This window comes from Euprymna scolopes, chromosome 35 (assembly GCF_053919585.1).
Source record: "Euprymna scolopes isolate OS-2025 chromosome 35, ASM5391958v1, whole genome shotgun sequence".
Taxonomy (NCBI): Eukaryota; Metazoa; Mollusca; class Cephalopoda; order Sepiida; family Sepiolidae; genus Euprymna; species Euprymna scolopes.
Genome location: NC_136516.1, coordinates 26070866 through 26089950, shown reverse-complemented (window position 1 = coordinate 26089950; position 19085 = coordinate 26070866). Strand labels below are relative to the sequence as shown.

The 19085-nt window shown below is 35.7% G+C and overlaps 1 protein-coding gene across 3 annotated transcripts in view; it reads right to left on the bottom strand.

Annotated features, from left to right (window-relative positions):
- Positions 1–19085, bottom strand: part of LOC145259748 (atrial natriuretic peptide receptor 2-like) — a 182065-nt gene that overhangs the window by 25523 nt on the left and 137457 nt on the right. For all 3 annotated transcript variants that reach the window (XM_080117454.1, XM_080117455.1, XM_080117456.1), the window contains 2 exons: positions 12687–12806; positions 11385–11508 (listed from right to left, as the gene is read on the bottom strand). In XM_080117454.1, the coding sequence (XP_079973580.1) occupies positions 11385–11508; positions 12687–12806 (244 nt within the window). The remainder of the gene's footprint in view (positions 1–11384; positions 11509–12686; positions 12807–19085) is intronic.

Sequence of the window (19085 nt, the reverse complement as noted above, 5' to 3'; positions counted from 1 at the left end):
GACATAATGGCCACGTTACATTCAGACCAGATTTTATTTCTTATGAAACCAAATTTTAAATCTTCTTGAACATGAGAAAGGAAAGAACAAAAAAGAAAAGAGGTTGAGGCGTAAAGGGAAGATCGGGTGCCTAAAGTCTGGGAGGCCAACATTCTTGTACCAAATACCTTTTTTGTATTTTTTCTTTTACCTTTTTTGTATTTTTTCCTTTATCGTTTAATCCCGAGATGTTTATCTATGTAGTGTAGATTTTGAAATGGTCAATTTTAGCCATTTATTGGAAATTTGACCCCTTATCTCTCAATTCGTGAATCCATCTACTCATTTTTATGACCGTAATTGTGACTGTACACCCTTTTTTTCTCATCATCTCCGTGTACCCATAGCAATTACACACACGCACACACACATACACACACACTCATATATATATATATATATATATATATATATATATATATATATATATATATATATATACATCATTCAAACACTGTAGTGTTTGACTATATGGTTAAGTGGCAGTCTTAATCATTTAGAACTGCTTTAAAGCTTCCCCGCTCACTCATTTTTCGACCAAATTTCAAACAATTATTACAGTTTATAGATCTCTTTCTCAACTATATGTGTGAAAAAAATTTCAATTTTCGTTCAGCAAAAAAAAGTTATGATGAATTTTCTGGTGTTCAAAATCGTAAAAATATGTAAGGAGGTGAGCGACGCTTTTTATGACTAGTTTCCATAGAAACAACGCCGCTTCAGCGACTACTATGGCTACCAATTCGAAAAGAGAAGTAACTAGTGAAACAGAGAGAATGAAAGCATGAAAGGGAGATAATTAGGAGGATTTTATTGAAAGCAAAGGAGTGCCGTACATTGTTATTACATATGTCTTTATGGAGGCAAAAAAATAAGACTGGAATTAAACAAAGAACAAGTGAACTTAATGGAAGCCTGGAAAAATCATGGATAACAATAGAAAAATGCGAGCATGAAACGTTATATGGTTAAGCTTAAACAAGGACAAGATATTCTAGTAAAAAATATAATAAATTCATAACTTAAAATTATTGCAGCATTCAGAATTGTTTTAAAAAATCAATTTATAACATTATATAACCAATTCTTAATGCTGCAATATTTTAAGTTATTGTATTTTTTTACTAGAATATCTTGTCCTTTTCTTTTCCAGTTTTAACAACTAGTCCTTTATTTTTTAATGCTTAAGCTTAACCATATTACTTTTCATGCTCGCATTTTTCTATTATAATATATATATATATATATATATATATATATATATATATATATATATATATATATATGTATATATATATATATCCAAAATTTTACATACATACACAACACACACATATATATACACACACTCACATACGCATACATGTATAGGAGAGAACTTGAATGCTTACTAGACACTATCCTCGATTATCTAAGATGTATCTATACACAAGTTTGTAAGAACAACATATGAGGATACTTTTCCCTGACTAAATATTGAAAATCACAAAGAATTCGTGGCTCAAATAACATCTCGTCGGTATGGATAACACACACACTGGCTTTTACAAGGAATGGTGCACCTTCTCCAAGTGATGTTACCTCAAGTAACAGCACGAAGCTGGATACTCTACCAGAATAGATGAATTCTTGTCCTAGAATCCAGTAAGACCAAGATACCATAAGACAGATATATTAAATGGTCAATTGGGGGAGGAAATTAATATTCTATACGCCTTTGTTAACTCAACACTTGAGACGTAAAGGATAATGGAATATTCAAATATCTGTGTAGTTCATCTAGAGATTACATTTAAGCATATAGAAAGGTGGCCTTGAAAACAAAAAATGTATATATGGTTTTCTATACACACATAGGACAAGAGGGAGAAAGTAGCAAAGTCTTGTTGAAGTTAGTGTTCCTGGTGATCAATAATGACCACCCCTGAACACCCTGACCACCCCGGAGCCTTTTTCTGGTTTTACGATAATCAAGAATTTATTATGGCTTAAGTGCTTTAATTGTTCGAAAATTTTCACTACCCCATACGTTTCCCAGACCAACATGCCTCACTTCTAGATCTTTTTCTGACCATAGTTCCCGATGACTGTACAACAAATGCCCACAACCCACTCAGGAATGCTGATCAGGCTGTGATAATGATAGTAATCGCCCTAAATTTTCGCCCTAAAACTGAAGACCCACTGCTCAAAACAACGAGTTATTACAAAAAGGCTAACTTGGAAGCCATCAAGGAATTGATCAGATGCCCCATGGCGAAATATCTTTCCCCTTCTAGCGGAACAGTGCGCAAATCAGACCACTGAATGGTTCAAAACTGCAACTGAAGCACATGTTCCCACACGGAAATTCTATAGCAAGCCCCACTCTCCCCAATGGTTTACTTCTGCTTGTGCAGCTGCCATTGCTCAAAGGCAGCATGCGTTCCGCAGATTCAACCGACATAAGTCCAGTTCCAACAGACAGAAGTATATAGAAGTTAGAAATAATTGTAAGAGAAATAGCGACAGCTAAGACAGAAATTAGGAACTCGTGGTTTTTGGAAAATCTACAACAATGAAGTAAATAATGGGCAGTCAACGATTCCCCCCCCCCCGCACTATCAAACAATCGTGTGGTTGCTTGCACGGCAACCGACAAGGCTTACCTGCTTGCCAGTCGGTTTGCCTCAAACTCCACACTGAACCCGGCACACTACTCCCTTCCCGACTTTCCTTTGCGAACAGACGCCACACTAGACGATTTGAAAATCAGCCCTTTTCATGTACATGGAATCATAAAAAACCTAAACACCTCAAAAGCAAGTGGACCCGATCTCATCCCGGCTGTGCTATTAAAACAATACTCCGCTGAGGTTGCTCCAAATAAATGCCTTAACGAATCTTCCTTTCCTGCCTGCTGGAAAACTGCTTCTGTGGAACCAGTTTTCAAGAATTCTGGTGAAAGAACTTACCCATTAAATTATCGTCCCATTAGCCTCCTCCCGCTTTTCGCCAAAATATTTGAGTCCTTAATTAATCAAGCCCTAATCCAACACCTTACAGCTGCTAAACTCCTGACCGACAAACAATATGAATTCAGGCAAGCCCGTTCAACAGCAGATATCTTAACTGTAATCTTTGAACGTATATACTGTTCACTGGGCAAAACAGGGGAGGGTAGATCGGTAGCCCTCGATATATCTAAGACTTTTGACAAGGTATGGCACGATGGTCTTCTAAGGAAAATCAGATCATATGGTATCACTGGAAGAATACATAATGTAATTAAATCCTTCTTAAGTAAGAGAAAAATCCAAGTTGTCTTCGACGGTCGTACATCTAAACAATATGATATCTATCTATGGTGTCTATCCTTGGACCTCTATTATTCCTGATATTCATAAATGACCTGCCTGATAAAATTGTTTCTGAAATGGGTATATTTGCTGATGACACCACGCTCTATAACAGGCATGAGGGGAAAACAAATGAACACATATCTAAAGAAATGACAGAAACACTAGAGGATGACCTTCAATCTGTAGTGGAATTGGGACAAAAATGGATGGTCACATTTAATTGTGCCAAGACTAAGCTTGTTTCCTTCAATAACTACAAGAAACCTTCTCTACCACCAATAGCAATGGCCAAGAACACATTGTCCGAAAGTGCTTCCTTGAAACTCATCGGCCTAACGTTTATAGGGAACATGAACTAGAATAGATACATTAAGAACATTGTCAAGGCTGCTGCAAAGAAGGTGGGCTCTCTCCCTACCGTGCTAGAAAACTACTAACGCCTGAAAGTATCCTGTACCTCTATAAGGCCACCATTCGCCCATGTATGGAGTACTGTTGTCACATCTGGGCTGGTGCATCTGCTGCTTGTCTCTCACTCATGGACAGGGTTCAAAAGAGAGTCGCCAACCTGATAGGTCCTAAACTGTCATCTAAGCTTCAGCCTCTGTCCCATCGACGAAGTATTGCATCCCTCTGCCTGTTCTACAAGTACTTTAACGGTGAATGCTTTGACGAACTACAAGCACTTGTACCCCCTCGAGGTGACTACTCCCGACAAACTCGACAAGCAGCGAAGTCCCACCCCTTCACAGTAGAAATCCTAGGTGTAAGAAAGCCTTTTACTCCAATAATTTCTTCCCCAGAACTGTTAGATTTTGTATTTCCCTTCGGGGATTCTGCTTTCCCAACTGTACTGACATGCAGAAGTTCAAGTGTAATGTGAACAAATATCTTTCTACTCATCTCCCTTCATAATGTCCCCGCAACTTATGTCCGATAGTTGCTCCCTACTTCAAAGTGGCACTGTGCCTTGTTTGGGGTGAAAATTTATTTAAAACAAAACAAAAAAGCAAAACGCGACCGGCGTACCAGTATATGAATGTCATTTAATTTCACCATAAGGTCATAAACCTTAGAGTCGAAACATGGTGGAAGCCTTTTTAATTGAGCAAATAAGACTTCGAATTCAGAATATATCTGTTCTTGTTTTCGGGATATTGGAGGAATTCAAAAGTCCAACCCATGGGGGAAAATATTGAGTTCAAGTTAGAACAGTTGTACGGAAGAGATATTTAGGATGTTTTAAATAACAGCAGGGTTCGTTAAGCAACCATATTAAAAAAAATCAAATTTTGCAAATTATTCTGATTTTTTTAAACGTTAACCTAAACAGATTACGTCCGTGAATTAACGCAACAACCGTGTAAATCTGGTTTTATATGTAAAAAATATTTTTAACTTTTCTTTTGTGTCCCCCGCCATATTTCTATTTTATATTAGTTTTGCTATGAAATATGGAATAATTGTGTACGCATTTTATCTTTTATAAGAAAGCTGAACACAGCATATGCGAACCACGCCAAAAGACCGAATTTGTTGAAAACATAAATATTAGGTACTACTGCATTTTAACTGCCGCTTTTTCGTGAATCCGACTCGGAAACGCTCTGCGGACGACGCAAACCGCCGGATTATACCAAACCGACGGAAGTCAATACAAAACCAATAAAAAGAAAAATAAACAACCTACCTGCTTTATTTATTTTTATTGTCAACTGTTTTTTTTTAAGGGAAGGGTTGCATGAAAAAACTTTTTTTTTTCTTTGAATTAATGAACAATTATTTTTTTTAGTTTTAAGAAAAAAAGACGAATATTTGGAGGTGGATTTATACATTTATATATTTTATACATTTATATATTTTATACATTTATATATTTTATACATTTATACATTTTTCGTAAAAAATTTTTTAAAAGAAAACGTGTATCTTGTTTATTTGTAACATTGGAGTTTTTTTTTTGTTTATTTATTTTTTATTTTTTGCATTTTATGAACCAATTTTTTTCCAAAGAAATTTTTTTTTTTTTTATGTAAGCAGCTAACGGCGACAAGTTCCATGATCCAAGGAGGCGCAGTGTTGGTTCTGTTTTTTTCGTTTTTTAAGGATACACTATCAACTGCTTGTTTCTCACTCTTAGACAAGGTCCAAAAAGAAATCTCCAACCTAACATGTCTCGTAATATCAGACAAACTCCAATCTCTGTCCCATCACCGCAATGTTGCATGTCTATGTCTATTTAACAAGTATTTTAATATAATATGCTCGGACGAACTCATATCAATTGTATCCCTTCGATGTACATAGGTCCAACTTACACTAACCGGTACTCATTGAAATAAAAACTTCTGGATATTAAGAGAAAGGCGAAGTCATTCTCCTTCGTTGTAGTCTAAAGGCAACTTACTCAAAGTGTCCAAAATTCCATGCATTCGTATACATTACTACTTATCCATCCATCTATATTTAACTATATTTACAACATATGCAATAACCTATATCTATCAGGTATAACTGTACTCCATATCAAATGTTCTCTTGTATCTATACTGAGCATATCTTATCTTTCAGTCTTACTAAATATTCGGTTTGGGCACCAAATCAGAATTTCTAATAATAAGTAAATCATACCCTAACACTTTATCCTTATCCTAAACCTACTAAACCATATCTAATCATCCATTCCTAAACTTACAAAACTATATCTAACCATACATTAACTCGTCTCTCCCAAATCCAATACTGTAGCAAATTTAGCTGCTTTCACAGCACGAATTTTTACCTATACCCTCTCCCAGTAACAATGGAAATGGAAGCATAGTAATGCCTTTTTTAACCAGGTTACCTACTAAAACCAGCCCATATATCTATTTACCAAATTACACATGACTCAAAACTTACTGTTTTTACCCGTACTATATTTGCACTCGCATCTCATGCCCTGCTATCATCTAAAATATAGCTTGGGCACAACTCGTAGTTCAATTCTTAACACCTACTCACACTCTAATATTATACTAGACCCAAGCTCACATGAATAAAAAATAAATAAATAAATAAATAAAAATAAAAGGAAAAAATAAAATATATATATATACAAAAGAGAAAGCCTCAAACCACATTATCTCTTAACAAGCCTCCTTACAATCATAGTTGCTTACACTGCATGAGCTCTACTCAACCTCTTTATCCAGTAACAATGAAATAACAATGTCTCTAATCCACTTTGAGGAGTGTAACTATTTTAGCAGATATAACCTCTTCAAACTAACCCAATAACATTAACTAACCACGCGGGGTCGCAGAAATACCTGGATTAGAACCCAGGCGCGGAGCAAACCCTCTCAGTGGTGACGGACCCAGTAGATCTTTCCAGATCATCCGTCTAGGAGAAGGAAAACTCTGAAACCAAACCAAAGAGGAGGGAGGCCTCTTCAGTCTTGGATGACAACCTTCCTAGAGCTGGTGACTCAATCAAATTACCGGTTTGCAAACCTAAAATGCTTAAGGAGTAGATAGGTCCTGCCTATCGCCCGGCTTCCATACTCCTTCTTTGCCTATTAGTCAGGCGCAGAGATACTATCACAGTGATTCGACAGAAACACCCAGTGGTAGATCTTGTTTCTTGTCTAGGGCAATGAACGCCGTTTCCCCACTCCCGACACACCCCACCCCTAAAGCTGGGCACTTGAGAATGCTTGAGTACCACATATGCCTGAGCAATTAGATTGGGTTGACCTTCCTCCGATGGGTTGAGGGTACCGGATTGACAGTTACTGGCTGCTGTTTCCGACTGGTAGTACAGGAGCCCTAACTCTTTGGTAGCGCTTAGAGCGGCTGCTCCATCAACAGTTGAATAATATCGGGATGTTTGCAGTGCCATGGCGCGCATGGAAAGAGACCCTGCACTCATCCCCGGTGGGCTTTCCTGAGGCCACAGTCCTAGTTGATGGAGGGTCACCTGATGGTCTACTTGTGATGCATGTGTGATATTCTGCATAACCTCCTGTTCGGCTTCCCCTAACCCAACTGAAACTCGTTAAATAAAATATGCTTAAACCAGGCTTAGGGTCAAACAAATCCAACTTGCCTCCTCCCTTGAGGCTTGCATTCACAAATATCCGTGGGCTTAGAACTAATTTAGCTGATGTTGAAGCATTTCTCCTAACAAATACCCCGGATATCTTAGCACTAAGTGAGACTAACCTACACTCCTCCATCCCCTCTAACTACTTTAACATGCCTGGATATCTCCCACTCTGCCGTAAGGACTCTGACAGACATATGCACGGACTTGGAGTTTACATTCGTAATACCCTTCCCTTGACTAGAGAAACAAACCTAGAAACGGATGATCAAGCCTTTATGTGCTTTAGACTAATCATGCAACACAACATTAGCTACTTTTACTTTCTCTACCGCTCTCCCTCGACCCAAGACTGCACATAATAAACAAAGTATCTGACAGCATAGACACAGCACTCTCCTTCGACACTAGTGCCCAAGTACATGTATTTGGCGACTTTAATGTCCATCACAAAACTGGCTTGGATTCTCTACTTACACAGATGCAGCAGGCAGCGCAACTCATAGCTTCTCTGTATCTCACTCCCTAGCGCAAATTGTTACTTTTCCAACCCGCTTCCCTGATCAGGAAGAACAACACGCATCACTATTAGATCTGTTTTTGACCACAGTTCCTGATGATTGTGTAACGAAAGCCGACAGCCCACTTGGGAACGCTGATCATGCGGTGATAATGGTTGAAATCGCCCTAAACTCTAGACCCAAAACTGAAGAGCCAGTGCTCAAAACAACGAGATATTATAAAAAGGCTGACTGGGAAGCTATCGGAGATCTTATCAGAGACGCCCCATGGGGAAATATTTTTTCTCTTCCTGCTGAACAGTGTGCAACCGAGACCACTGAATGGTTCAAAACTGCAATCGAAGCGCATGTTCCCATGCGGAAATTCTATAGCAAGCCCCACTCTCCCCAATGGTTTACTTCGACTTGCGCAACTGCCATTGCTCAAAGGCAGCATGCATTCCGCAGGTTTAATCGACATAAGTCCAGTTCAAACAGACAGAAGTACATAGAAGCTAGCAGTAACGTTAAGAAAGAAATAGCGACAGCTAAGAGGGAATTTACGGAAACCACGAAAAAACGCATCGAAGCACAAAAACTAGGAACTCGTGACTTCTGGAAAATCTACAACAGTGTAGTAAATAATGGGCAATCAACAATTCCCCCACTAACCAACAATCACGAGGTTCTTTGCTCAGCAACCGAGAAGGCTAACATGCTTGCCAGTCGGTTTGCCTCAAACTCCACACTGGACCCTCTAAACCACCCCCTACCTCAATTTCCTATGCGGACAGACGCCACGCTAGACGACCTGAAAATCACCCCTGCTCAGGTGCATGCCATCATAAAAAACCTTGACACTTCCAAAGCATGTGGACCCGACCACATCCCAGCTGTGCTATTAAAAAAGTGCTCAGCCGAAGTAGCTCCAGTTCTCTCCAAACTCTACAACAAATGCCTTAATGAATCTTGCTTTCCGAGCTGTTGGAAAACTGCTTCTGTAGTACCAGTATTCAAGAGTTCTGGCGAAAGAACTGACCCATTAAATTATCGCCCTATTAGCCTCCTCCCACTTTTTGCCAAAATATTTGAAACCTTAATTAACCATGCTCTAGTCCAGCACCTTACAGATGCTAAACTTCTGACCGACCGTCAATATGGATTTAGACAAGCACGTTCCATGGCAGACATCCTCACTGTAATCTCTGAACGCATATACCATTCACTGGACAAAGCGGGAGAGGGAAGAGCGGTAGCTCTAGATATATCTAAGGCTTTTGACAGGGTATGGCATGAGGGTCTCCTCAGGAAGATTAGATCTTACGGTATCACTGGTAGAATACTTAACGTAATTAAATCCTTCTTAGATAAGAGAAAAATCCAGGTTGTCCTCGACGGTCGTACATCTAAACAATATGATATAAATGCGGGAGTGCCCCAAGGATCTATCCTGGGACCTCTGCTGTTCCTGATATTCATAAATGACCTCCCCGACAAGATTGCCTCTGAGATGGGGATATATGCTGATGACACCACACTCTATAGCAGGCACGACAGGAAAACAAACGAACATATATCTAAAGTAATGGCAGAAACACTAGAGGATGACCTCCAATCAGTAGTGGAATGGGGACAAAAATGGATGGTAACGTTCAATGCCACCAAGACAAAACTGGTTTCATTCAATAATTACAAGAAACCTTCTCTACCACCTATAGCAATGGCCAACGACTCTTTATCTGAGAGTACGTCTCTCAAGCTCCTTGGCCTAACGTTCACTGGAAACATGAGTTGGAACAGTTACATCGAGGGCATTGCCAGGGCCGCTGCAAGGAAGGTGGGCTCTCTCTACCGTGCTAGAAAACTTTTAACACCCGAAAGTATCCTGTACCTCTATACGGCCACTATTCGCCCATGTATGGAGTATTGCTGTCATATTCGGGCCGGTGCATCGGCTACTAGTCTCTCGCTCCTTGACAGGGTTCAAAAGAGAGTCGCAAATCTGATAGGCCCTAAACTGGCATCAAAACTTCAGCCTCTGTCCCATCGTCGAAACGTTGCATCCCTCTGCCTGTTCTACAAGTATTATAATGGTGAATGCTCTGAAGAACTGCAAGCACTTGTGCCCCCACGACGTGAACACCCTCGACAGACCCGACAAGCTGCAAAATCCCACCCCCACACTGTAGAGATCCCTAGATGTAAAAGATCCTTCTACTCCAGTAGTTTCTTCCCCAGAACTGCTAGACTTTGGAATTCCATTCCGGGTCACTGCTTCCCCAACTGTACTGACATGCATAAGTTCAAGTGCAACGTGAACCAACATCTCGCTGCCCTAATCCCTACATAGTACCCCAGTAGATGTTTCCCCTGATAGTAGCCCCCTACACCAAAGTGGCAATGTGCCTTGTTTGGGGTGAAAATGTAATAAAAAAAAAAAAAAAAAAAAAAAACTAAAAGAAGCCAAATCCCACCCCTTCTCTTTAGTGATCCCTAAATGCCGGAAAGCTTTCTGCTCTAATTTTTTTCTTCCTATAAACTACTAAACTTTGAAATTCTCTCTTCATTTTCTGTTTCCCTGACTGTATTAATGTGCCGAAGTTTGAATGAAGTTTGAACAAACATCTCGTTGCTCATCTCTACAGTTTGATACGATCCCAAATAGTGGTCCTTTACGTTCTTGGTGGCAATATGCCTCGTTTGGGATAAAATAGAGTAAAAGAAATATATAGGTTGTTTTTGGAATCGTCGAATTTTAAATAAGAATGAATAAATAAAAATATTTTTATTATACAAATATGTCGTTTATTCTTAAGACAATATTTGCCATTTATAATTTAAATAAAATTTCGGTATAAAACCCTCCGTGGCTCGCGCGTATATAGCGTAATCTAAATGTCCAATTTACACAACTCTATGCACTAAATTAGGCTTATTCCGGCAATACAGAGTCGAATGTTGTCTTCCAAGTGGTCTATTGTGAGTGGTTTATCAGCGTAGACATAGGACACTACATATTCCCGTAGAAAATAATCTAATCTAATGGACGTAAATCGCAGGAACGAGGCAACAAGTTGACAGATCCAGTTCATGAAATTATCTGTTCATCAAATGTTTCTCTCAGTAAATTGATCGTATTGCGCGCTGTGTGGCATGTGGTTCCATCTTGTTGAAAATACATAATTAATTGCCAAATCAAGCTGAACTGAAAATAACCGATAGTTGCCAAATATAGAGTTGCCAATTTAAAGTTCGCCGCCTCTAAAAAAAAAAAGGAAGAAAGAAAATCTGTACTAGCTTTTTGTAGCTAGCATAAAAATAACGTGCAAATAACAACCAAGCTGAGAATGATAGTTGGAATGATGCAAATAATAAAACGTTATTCAGCGTCGGAGTTTAAGGATTAACCTTGCTCACCTGAAGCGGGGAACTGTTGGCAGCGAGCGTCGTGAAACCGACAATATCACAGAAAGAAATGGTGGCCGATTCGTAGCGTTCCGGGACAATCCGCAAACCGTTTCGGAGTCGTCCAATTACAGACCTGTAAATAAAAGCGAAACAAGTACTGCATTTCAAGTTATTTAAGAGTGAGTGAGTCCATAAGTTTAGGTAGGTATTTTAAATGTAGGTAGGTGTGTATATGTTTAGATAGATGTATAGATAGTTTTATCTCTTAAACTAATTAACCGATCAATTGTAATTTTTGAACGCAGCTGCTCGGCATAAAGGTAAATAATCTGAGTTATATGTAGTTTAATTTAATTCTGTGTAAAATTACGGAGAAAGCTCATCAAGAAATTTCAAATATTCATCCAAATTTTGTTAAATTTTAACAATAACTTTGCTTATCTTCATCACATGGCGGGAAAATGTGACACAAAGTCTGAGAAGTGGAATTTAAAAGGTCAGCACCATAGAAAAAGTACTCTGGCCCGCAAAAAAAAAAAAAAATCTTGAGCAGCCCTGTTGGAATTTCCAGTCAATGGGCGCTTTAGACGATTAGTAATAATTTAATCTCTTCTCAAAGGATTAGAAGGTAAAGCCTAGGAAAGATGAACTCTTAGAACTGCATAGAACAACTCATCGCAACAATGGTCCAAACACTTGTAGTTTTGATGCCGAATAAATATTCTTCAAATTTCATTTTAGTGGGGGGGGGGGCTTTTAAGGGTATTTTAAGGGTCATAGCATCGGCACAATCGTCCATTTCAAAATTCAAATATTCTAAATTTCTATTACATTTAATCCATAGTCATTAGTTACCAACCAATCAAAATTCTATGAATTTCAATTTCTTCTTAAGTCTCCCTAAGCGCAAGTCTTATATTTTAAATATTTTTAGTCAACAATTATGCAATAGGTTTTGATCCAAATTGAAATAAGGATTCTAGACATAAGGTTTAATAGTATAATATATCCTAACTTTAATGTTCGTAATAGGAAATAAAATTGGTGTTTCGAGGAATTCATTTTTGGACCGAATATTTCTAGTTATTATACTAATTCTAACTTAATAAACGTTTGTTTCTCTATGGCTTTTTTCTTATATACTTTAATTACACAAAATACATAATACATAATGTTTAGAATCCAAATTCTAGTTTTGATAATTTGATACTTTGTAATAAAATAGTTCCAGTCAAAACAATTACAAAATTACCAAAGGCGCATTAAAAAAATAATAGTAAAAAACAAAACAAAAAAAAAACATTCTCGAACCTTGGCAACATAGCGCAAAGTAATCGATCGGACTTGGCCTTTTCCGATTCAATTTCCCGCGTTTTCTTTTTCACTAAATCGTCCATTTGATTGGCTATCTTTTCCACCAGATTTATTTCACTGTCAAGAAAAAAAAAGTAAAACATGGTTTTATTTGCATCTTGAAGAGAAGAATAACATTTGAAAATTCGTATTATTTGGATTATTCTGAATACTGTCCGACTATTGTGTGTATTTCTCACAATGTTTCAGCCGATGTAACCTCCGACCTTCTCCACGGTTCTCTTGTCAAAATCGGGAATCTTTATATCGAACTCTGAAACCTTTTATTAAATCCACGAAGGTAGCATGTTCTCATTCCGTCAACCATGATTGAGTAGAAATCCCAAGTAATTTGCAATTGTATTTTCAGTGTCGCTCGCACTGAAGAGTGAACTTTCAACCTCTAAAAGAGTGTCACTTACAGCTGAATTTTAACAAGTACTTTATCTGTTATGCAACATGTCCTCGAGCAATGATTTGTATCGATATTTACGTGATCTAAGCTGTAATTTGATTGGAAAATTTTGAATAACACCTAGTGTGCATGTATGCCTCTGTGTGTTAGTTCGTTAGTCTGTATATATACTTCTACTATTATATAAAAGGAACTTTGTCTGTGTGTGTCTGTGTTTGTCTGTGTGTGCGAGTTCGTTCCTACAGACTCGAAAACGGCTGAAATTTCACACGAAGATTTTTTATGAGCCTGGCAGTGTTCTTAGAAAGGTTTTGTATCGGAATGTCTCCGATAAGTATTGATGATCGATAATCGAAATAATCCGATGTAGGCAGTAACAGGCGGTTTTGATAAATGTTTGCACGTTTCACCGACTAACATCACAAGTGCATTTGAGAAGTGTTATTACCACATAAGCAGAAGGGCCCGGCATATAAAATCAACAGCATGTGCGTTGATATGACAGAGGCGTGTTCGAAATGAATGTTTCCGTTTAAAGCATAATTGAAGCATGATACTTGACTTTTTTGTTTTAATTTTAAATTGAAGCCATGGTATATCAAAAATAATTTCATAAAATCAACAGTAGGTTCTCTACAGTGCAATGTAGACTGCAATGTATTGTGGACTAAGTCCCTGACAGAAGCATGCGAATCTTCCTCCCAGTGCCCAACCAGAGCAAGGGATCCATCGATTTCATTGATTTCGATAACACTAAAAACATGATAGTGTGAAACATTTGTTGATCATTCAATCGGGCCTCCCTGCAATATATATATATATATATATATATATATATATATATATATATATATATATATATATATATATATATATAACTATTTCATTTATTCACATAAATTTACTATACGAAAGTATAGATTTATGCGTAAACTTTAAGTATTTACTTCAAAAGTGCTCAATACGTAGGTAGAGCTAGTTAGTAATTTATAAAATATATATGGCGATTAAGCTACACTGAATATTCTGCGTTTCATCCAACTATAGGATTCGTCAGGCTTATGCGCGAATTCTGTCGTTGCTTCTTGTTTTTATACATGTTGAGGATTACTAGTTGGCCAATCAGCTTTCTAGTATCCACCGCGCCCCTTCCTACCAGCCAATGGGCATGCATTTTATCAAACAAAGGATCTGTTTTAGAGCTAGGTTAGTGGTTTTAGGTAGCCGTTCTGCTTCTTTTTTTTTATATACATATAAATATACCTATGTGTACACAATAATGCACATATATATGCATATATATATATATATATATATATATATATATATATATATATATATATATACATATATGCTTGTGATCGTTTATGTATATTCATGTTTATTTAATTTATTTATTTGTTTGTTTTCTATTGTTATTGTTAGTTTTAAAGCTATTTTGTATCGCTATCCTAGAGTAAGTCTTATTTTGTGAACACAATTGTTTGCTATTTCCCACCTACAGTTTAATAGATTTTGAGGTTCTTTAAAGTACAGGATAGAAAATTTTTCATGGAGGCATAATTTACATGGGTCGTCTAAATGTCTGCATGTGGTAGCTTGTCTTATTATTTTCCATTCGACTACCGGCGAATGTCCGCTTTCTTTGAGTTCCCAGTATTTATTCGCTAGTGTTGTTTTTATACGGTGTTTTTTATTTTATAATGTGCTTTTGTGGTCATAGTATCGGGTTTTGAAATCTAAGGAAGTCATGCCTATGTAATATTTCTTGTTATTCGGGTTTTCTTTTGCAAATATTGTTGCTTGATAGACTACGCTTTTTGTTAGACATTTGTTTTGGACTGGGCAAAGTGTGCGGTGTCTACAATTGCATTTATCTTGTTCGTTATTAGTATTTTTATTTATGGTATGGTTGTACTTGTCCGGGGTTGGTTTGTTATTATTATTATTATTATTATTATTATTATTATTATTATTATTATTATTATTATTATTATTATTATTTCTGCTAGTGTTGTTTTTATTTCTGTCCTGGTGTCTACTTTTTTTATTGTTTATTTTGTTGTTGTTTACATTGTTTTCATTTAGTATTTTGTTATTATGTGCCTTAATTATCATCTCTAAATTTTCGCAACAACTGTAAGATAACTTCAAGGTATTTTTATTGAATATTTTGTGTAAGGGGTTGGTTGCGGGAAAGTGTTTTTCAATAAGATCTAGAAATTTCTTGCCAAGTTTTGTTTTTAACATTTGATTGTATGGGGCCGTATACCAAATTATAGTTCTTTTTCTTCTGTTTTTAATTTTATTATAGTTGTTGGTGTTTTGTTGTTTATATTTGATATCTATATTTTTGTATCCACTGTTTTTAGGGCTGTTTCGTAAATATTGGATGACCTGTTAAATGCATTTTCATCGCTTGAGTTATTACTGAGTCTACTTACGATCGAGTTAGGAATATGTTTTATAATTGATGGCGGGTGGTTGGACTTAGGGTTTACGTAAATTGGAGTAGCGTTATCTTTTAAGTATGGTTCATATGTGTTTTTATCTAAGTTTAATGGAAGAATACAAAAAGACAATAAAAAAGACAATAAAAATAAAAAAGACAATAAAAAAGAATTAAAAAGTATAAAAAGACAATAAAACCAAATATAAAATACAATTAAAAGAATAAAAACGAAAATAAAATCGAATAGAAAAGAATGAAAAAACAACAAAATCGAATGAAAAACAATAAAATCGAATGAAAAAACAACAAAATCGAATGAAAAAACAATAAAATCGAATGAAAAAACAATAAAATCGAATGAAAAAACAACAAAATCGAATGAAAAAACAATAAAATCGAATGAAAAAACAACAAAATCGAATGAAAAAACAATAAAATCGAATGAAAAAACAACAAAATCGATTGAAAAAACAATAAAATCGAATGAAAAAACAACAAAATCGAATGAAAAAACAATAAAATCGAATGAAAAAACAACAAAATCGAATGAAAAAACAACAAAATCGAATGAAAAAACAATAAAATCGAATGAAAAAACAACAAAATCGAATGAAAAAACAACAAAATCGAATGAAAAAACAATAAAATCGAATAAAAAAGACAATAAAAAGAATGAAAAACAATAAAATCGAATAAAAAAAACAATTAAAAAATGAAAAAACAACAAAATCGAATGAAAAAACAACAAAATCGAATGAAAAAACAACAAAATTGAATAAAAAATACAATAAAAAAGAATGAAAAAGACAATAAAAAGAATAAAAAGACAATAAAAACAATGAAAAAACAATAAAATTGAATAAAAAATACAATAAAAAGAATGAAAAAGACAATAAAAAGAATAAAAAGACAATAAAAACAATGAAAAAACAATAAAATTGAATAAAAAATACAATAAAAAGAATGAAAAACAATAAAAAGACAATAAAAAAGAATGAGAAAACAACAAAATCGAATGAAAAATACAATAAAAAGAATAAAAAGACAATAAAAACAATGAAAAAACAAAAAAATCGAATAAAAAATACAATAAAAAGAATTAAAAAACAATAAAAAAGAATGAAAAAACAATAAAATTGAATTAAAAATACAATAAAGAACCTCAAAATCTATTAAACTGTAGGCGGGAAATAGCAAACAACTGTGTTCACAAAATAAAACTCACTCTAGGATAGCGATACAAAATAGCTTTAAAACTAACAATAATAATAGAAAACAAACAAATAAATAAATTAAATAAACATGAATATACATAAACGATCACACGCATATGTGTGTATATATATATATATATATGTATATATATGTGCATTATTGTGTACACATAGGTATATTTATATGTATATAAAAAAAAAAAGAAGCAGAACGGCCACCTAAAACCACTAACCTAGCTCTAAAAGAGATCCTTTGTTTGATAAAATGCATGCCCATTGGCTGGTAGGAAGGGGCGCGGTGGATACTAGAAAGCTGAGTGGCCAACTAGTAATCCTCAACATGTATAAAAACAAGAAGCAACGACAGAATTCGCGCATAAGCCTGACGAATCCTATAGTTAGATGAAACGCAGAATATTCAGTGTAGCTTAATCGCCATATATATTTTATATATATATATATATATATATATATATATATATATATATATATATATATATATATATATATATATATATATATATGCATATATATATATATCCCATTTCTGAATATTGTAATCAGATTTTTCTGTCTCTAGAAACTCTTCACTTATTACTGACACCATCTCTCTCTCTCTCTCTCTCTCTCTCTCTCTCTCTCTCTCTCTCTCTCTCTCTCTCTCTCTCTCTCTCTCCAATACATTCAGCAATTCCGCTTTCGGCTAAACACATTTAAAACGTCGGTAATTGCTTTAGCTCTTTTCGAAGATAAATTTGGAGCGACAATCTTTCTGAATCAAAATGTCTTCCGTCGATTGTCCATAGAAACCGTTTCTCTCCGATAATAGAATTGCATTCGAAAGTGTCCGAACCATTTTGGCTTTTAATCATGCAAGAACAATTCCTGATTCGGCCACACAAACTTTACTTTGGCCATTCTTCCATTAAAGACGCGCCGTTACTGTCGGTAATAGTTGCTTCAGGTAAAACGCGTCGTCACTTCTGGACTTTCGAAATTAAATTTTTCATAGAAGTCGTGGCGTCCGCTTTCAAAATTGCCAAAGCAAAATCAGCAAGAATATTTCTCTGTCTTTAAAGTTTGCCAACAACGAAGATTCTTTTTACTAACTTTTTATTTTCGAAAAAAAAAAAAATAATAATAATAAACAGAACTGACTTAAAACGCAACACAAATTATATGCCTACAACTTGGGTGTCTGCCGGTATTTCTCTGGTATTAAACCTATTTTTGATACTTATATATATATATATATATATATATATATATATATATATATATATATATAAGTGTCTGTGTGTCTGTGTGTGTGTCTGTGTACATTTCCCTACGCAATAACTCTGTCAATTCTTAGTCTACAGATTCGAAACTTGATATACAGGGTACTGAGATTTGGGGAAATCGATGTGATCGGTTTTTGGCCAGAAATTTGGCGATTAAGGGGTCAAAGTTCAACGATTTGACCTTTGAGAACTCTACCAAACTCCTCCGGAAATTTTGGGTCTACGCACTTGAAATTTTAGATATAGGTTCCTTGGACATGGATCGAACTTAATAACTTGATTTGAGCCCTAAAGAATAAAATTTAAGGGGTCATAATAGGGGTCAAAGTTTTTTAAAAAATTACCTCTGCGGTCTCTTCCAAATTACTCAGACAATTTCAGTTCTAAATATTTGAAATTTTACATAAAGGGTATTCAGAGATAGGGCAAGCTTTTTCATCAGTTTGGGTCGAAAAATTTAGTTACCAATATATAAATGTATGTATGTATGTATGTTTGCATGTCTGCCTAAAACTTTCAATAGAGGCGACGGATTTTACCAAGATCAGTATCGTTTTAAAGTTCGACTTTTTATACGAGAAATATCAACAAATTGGCTAAAAAGATTAATATCTTCCCCTTCAACTAGGCACTTTTCTACAGGGAGGGGTCACTTTTTTCGCCGATATTTTTGAAAGTTATCCTCTCCTTTAGATTGTCTAGCCTTAATTTAAAAAAATGTCACTTCCGGTTTGGCGGTGGTCGTAACAGCATAGACGTTAGGTTTTAACTCTGTTCTTTTCCTCCTTCGCGGTACGGGTTCGAGCCTGCCTTCCTACTCCCACATTTCTTTTTTTTGTTGTTCAACATACACATCCAAACACCCGGGCAACGCCGGGCCGAAATACTAGTATATCCATAAAAGTGAACGTGTGTGTGTGTGTGTGTGTGTGTGTGTGTGTGTGTGTGCGTGTGTGTCTGTGTACATTTCCCTAAGCAATAACTCTGTCAATT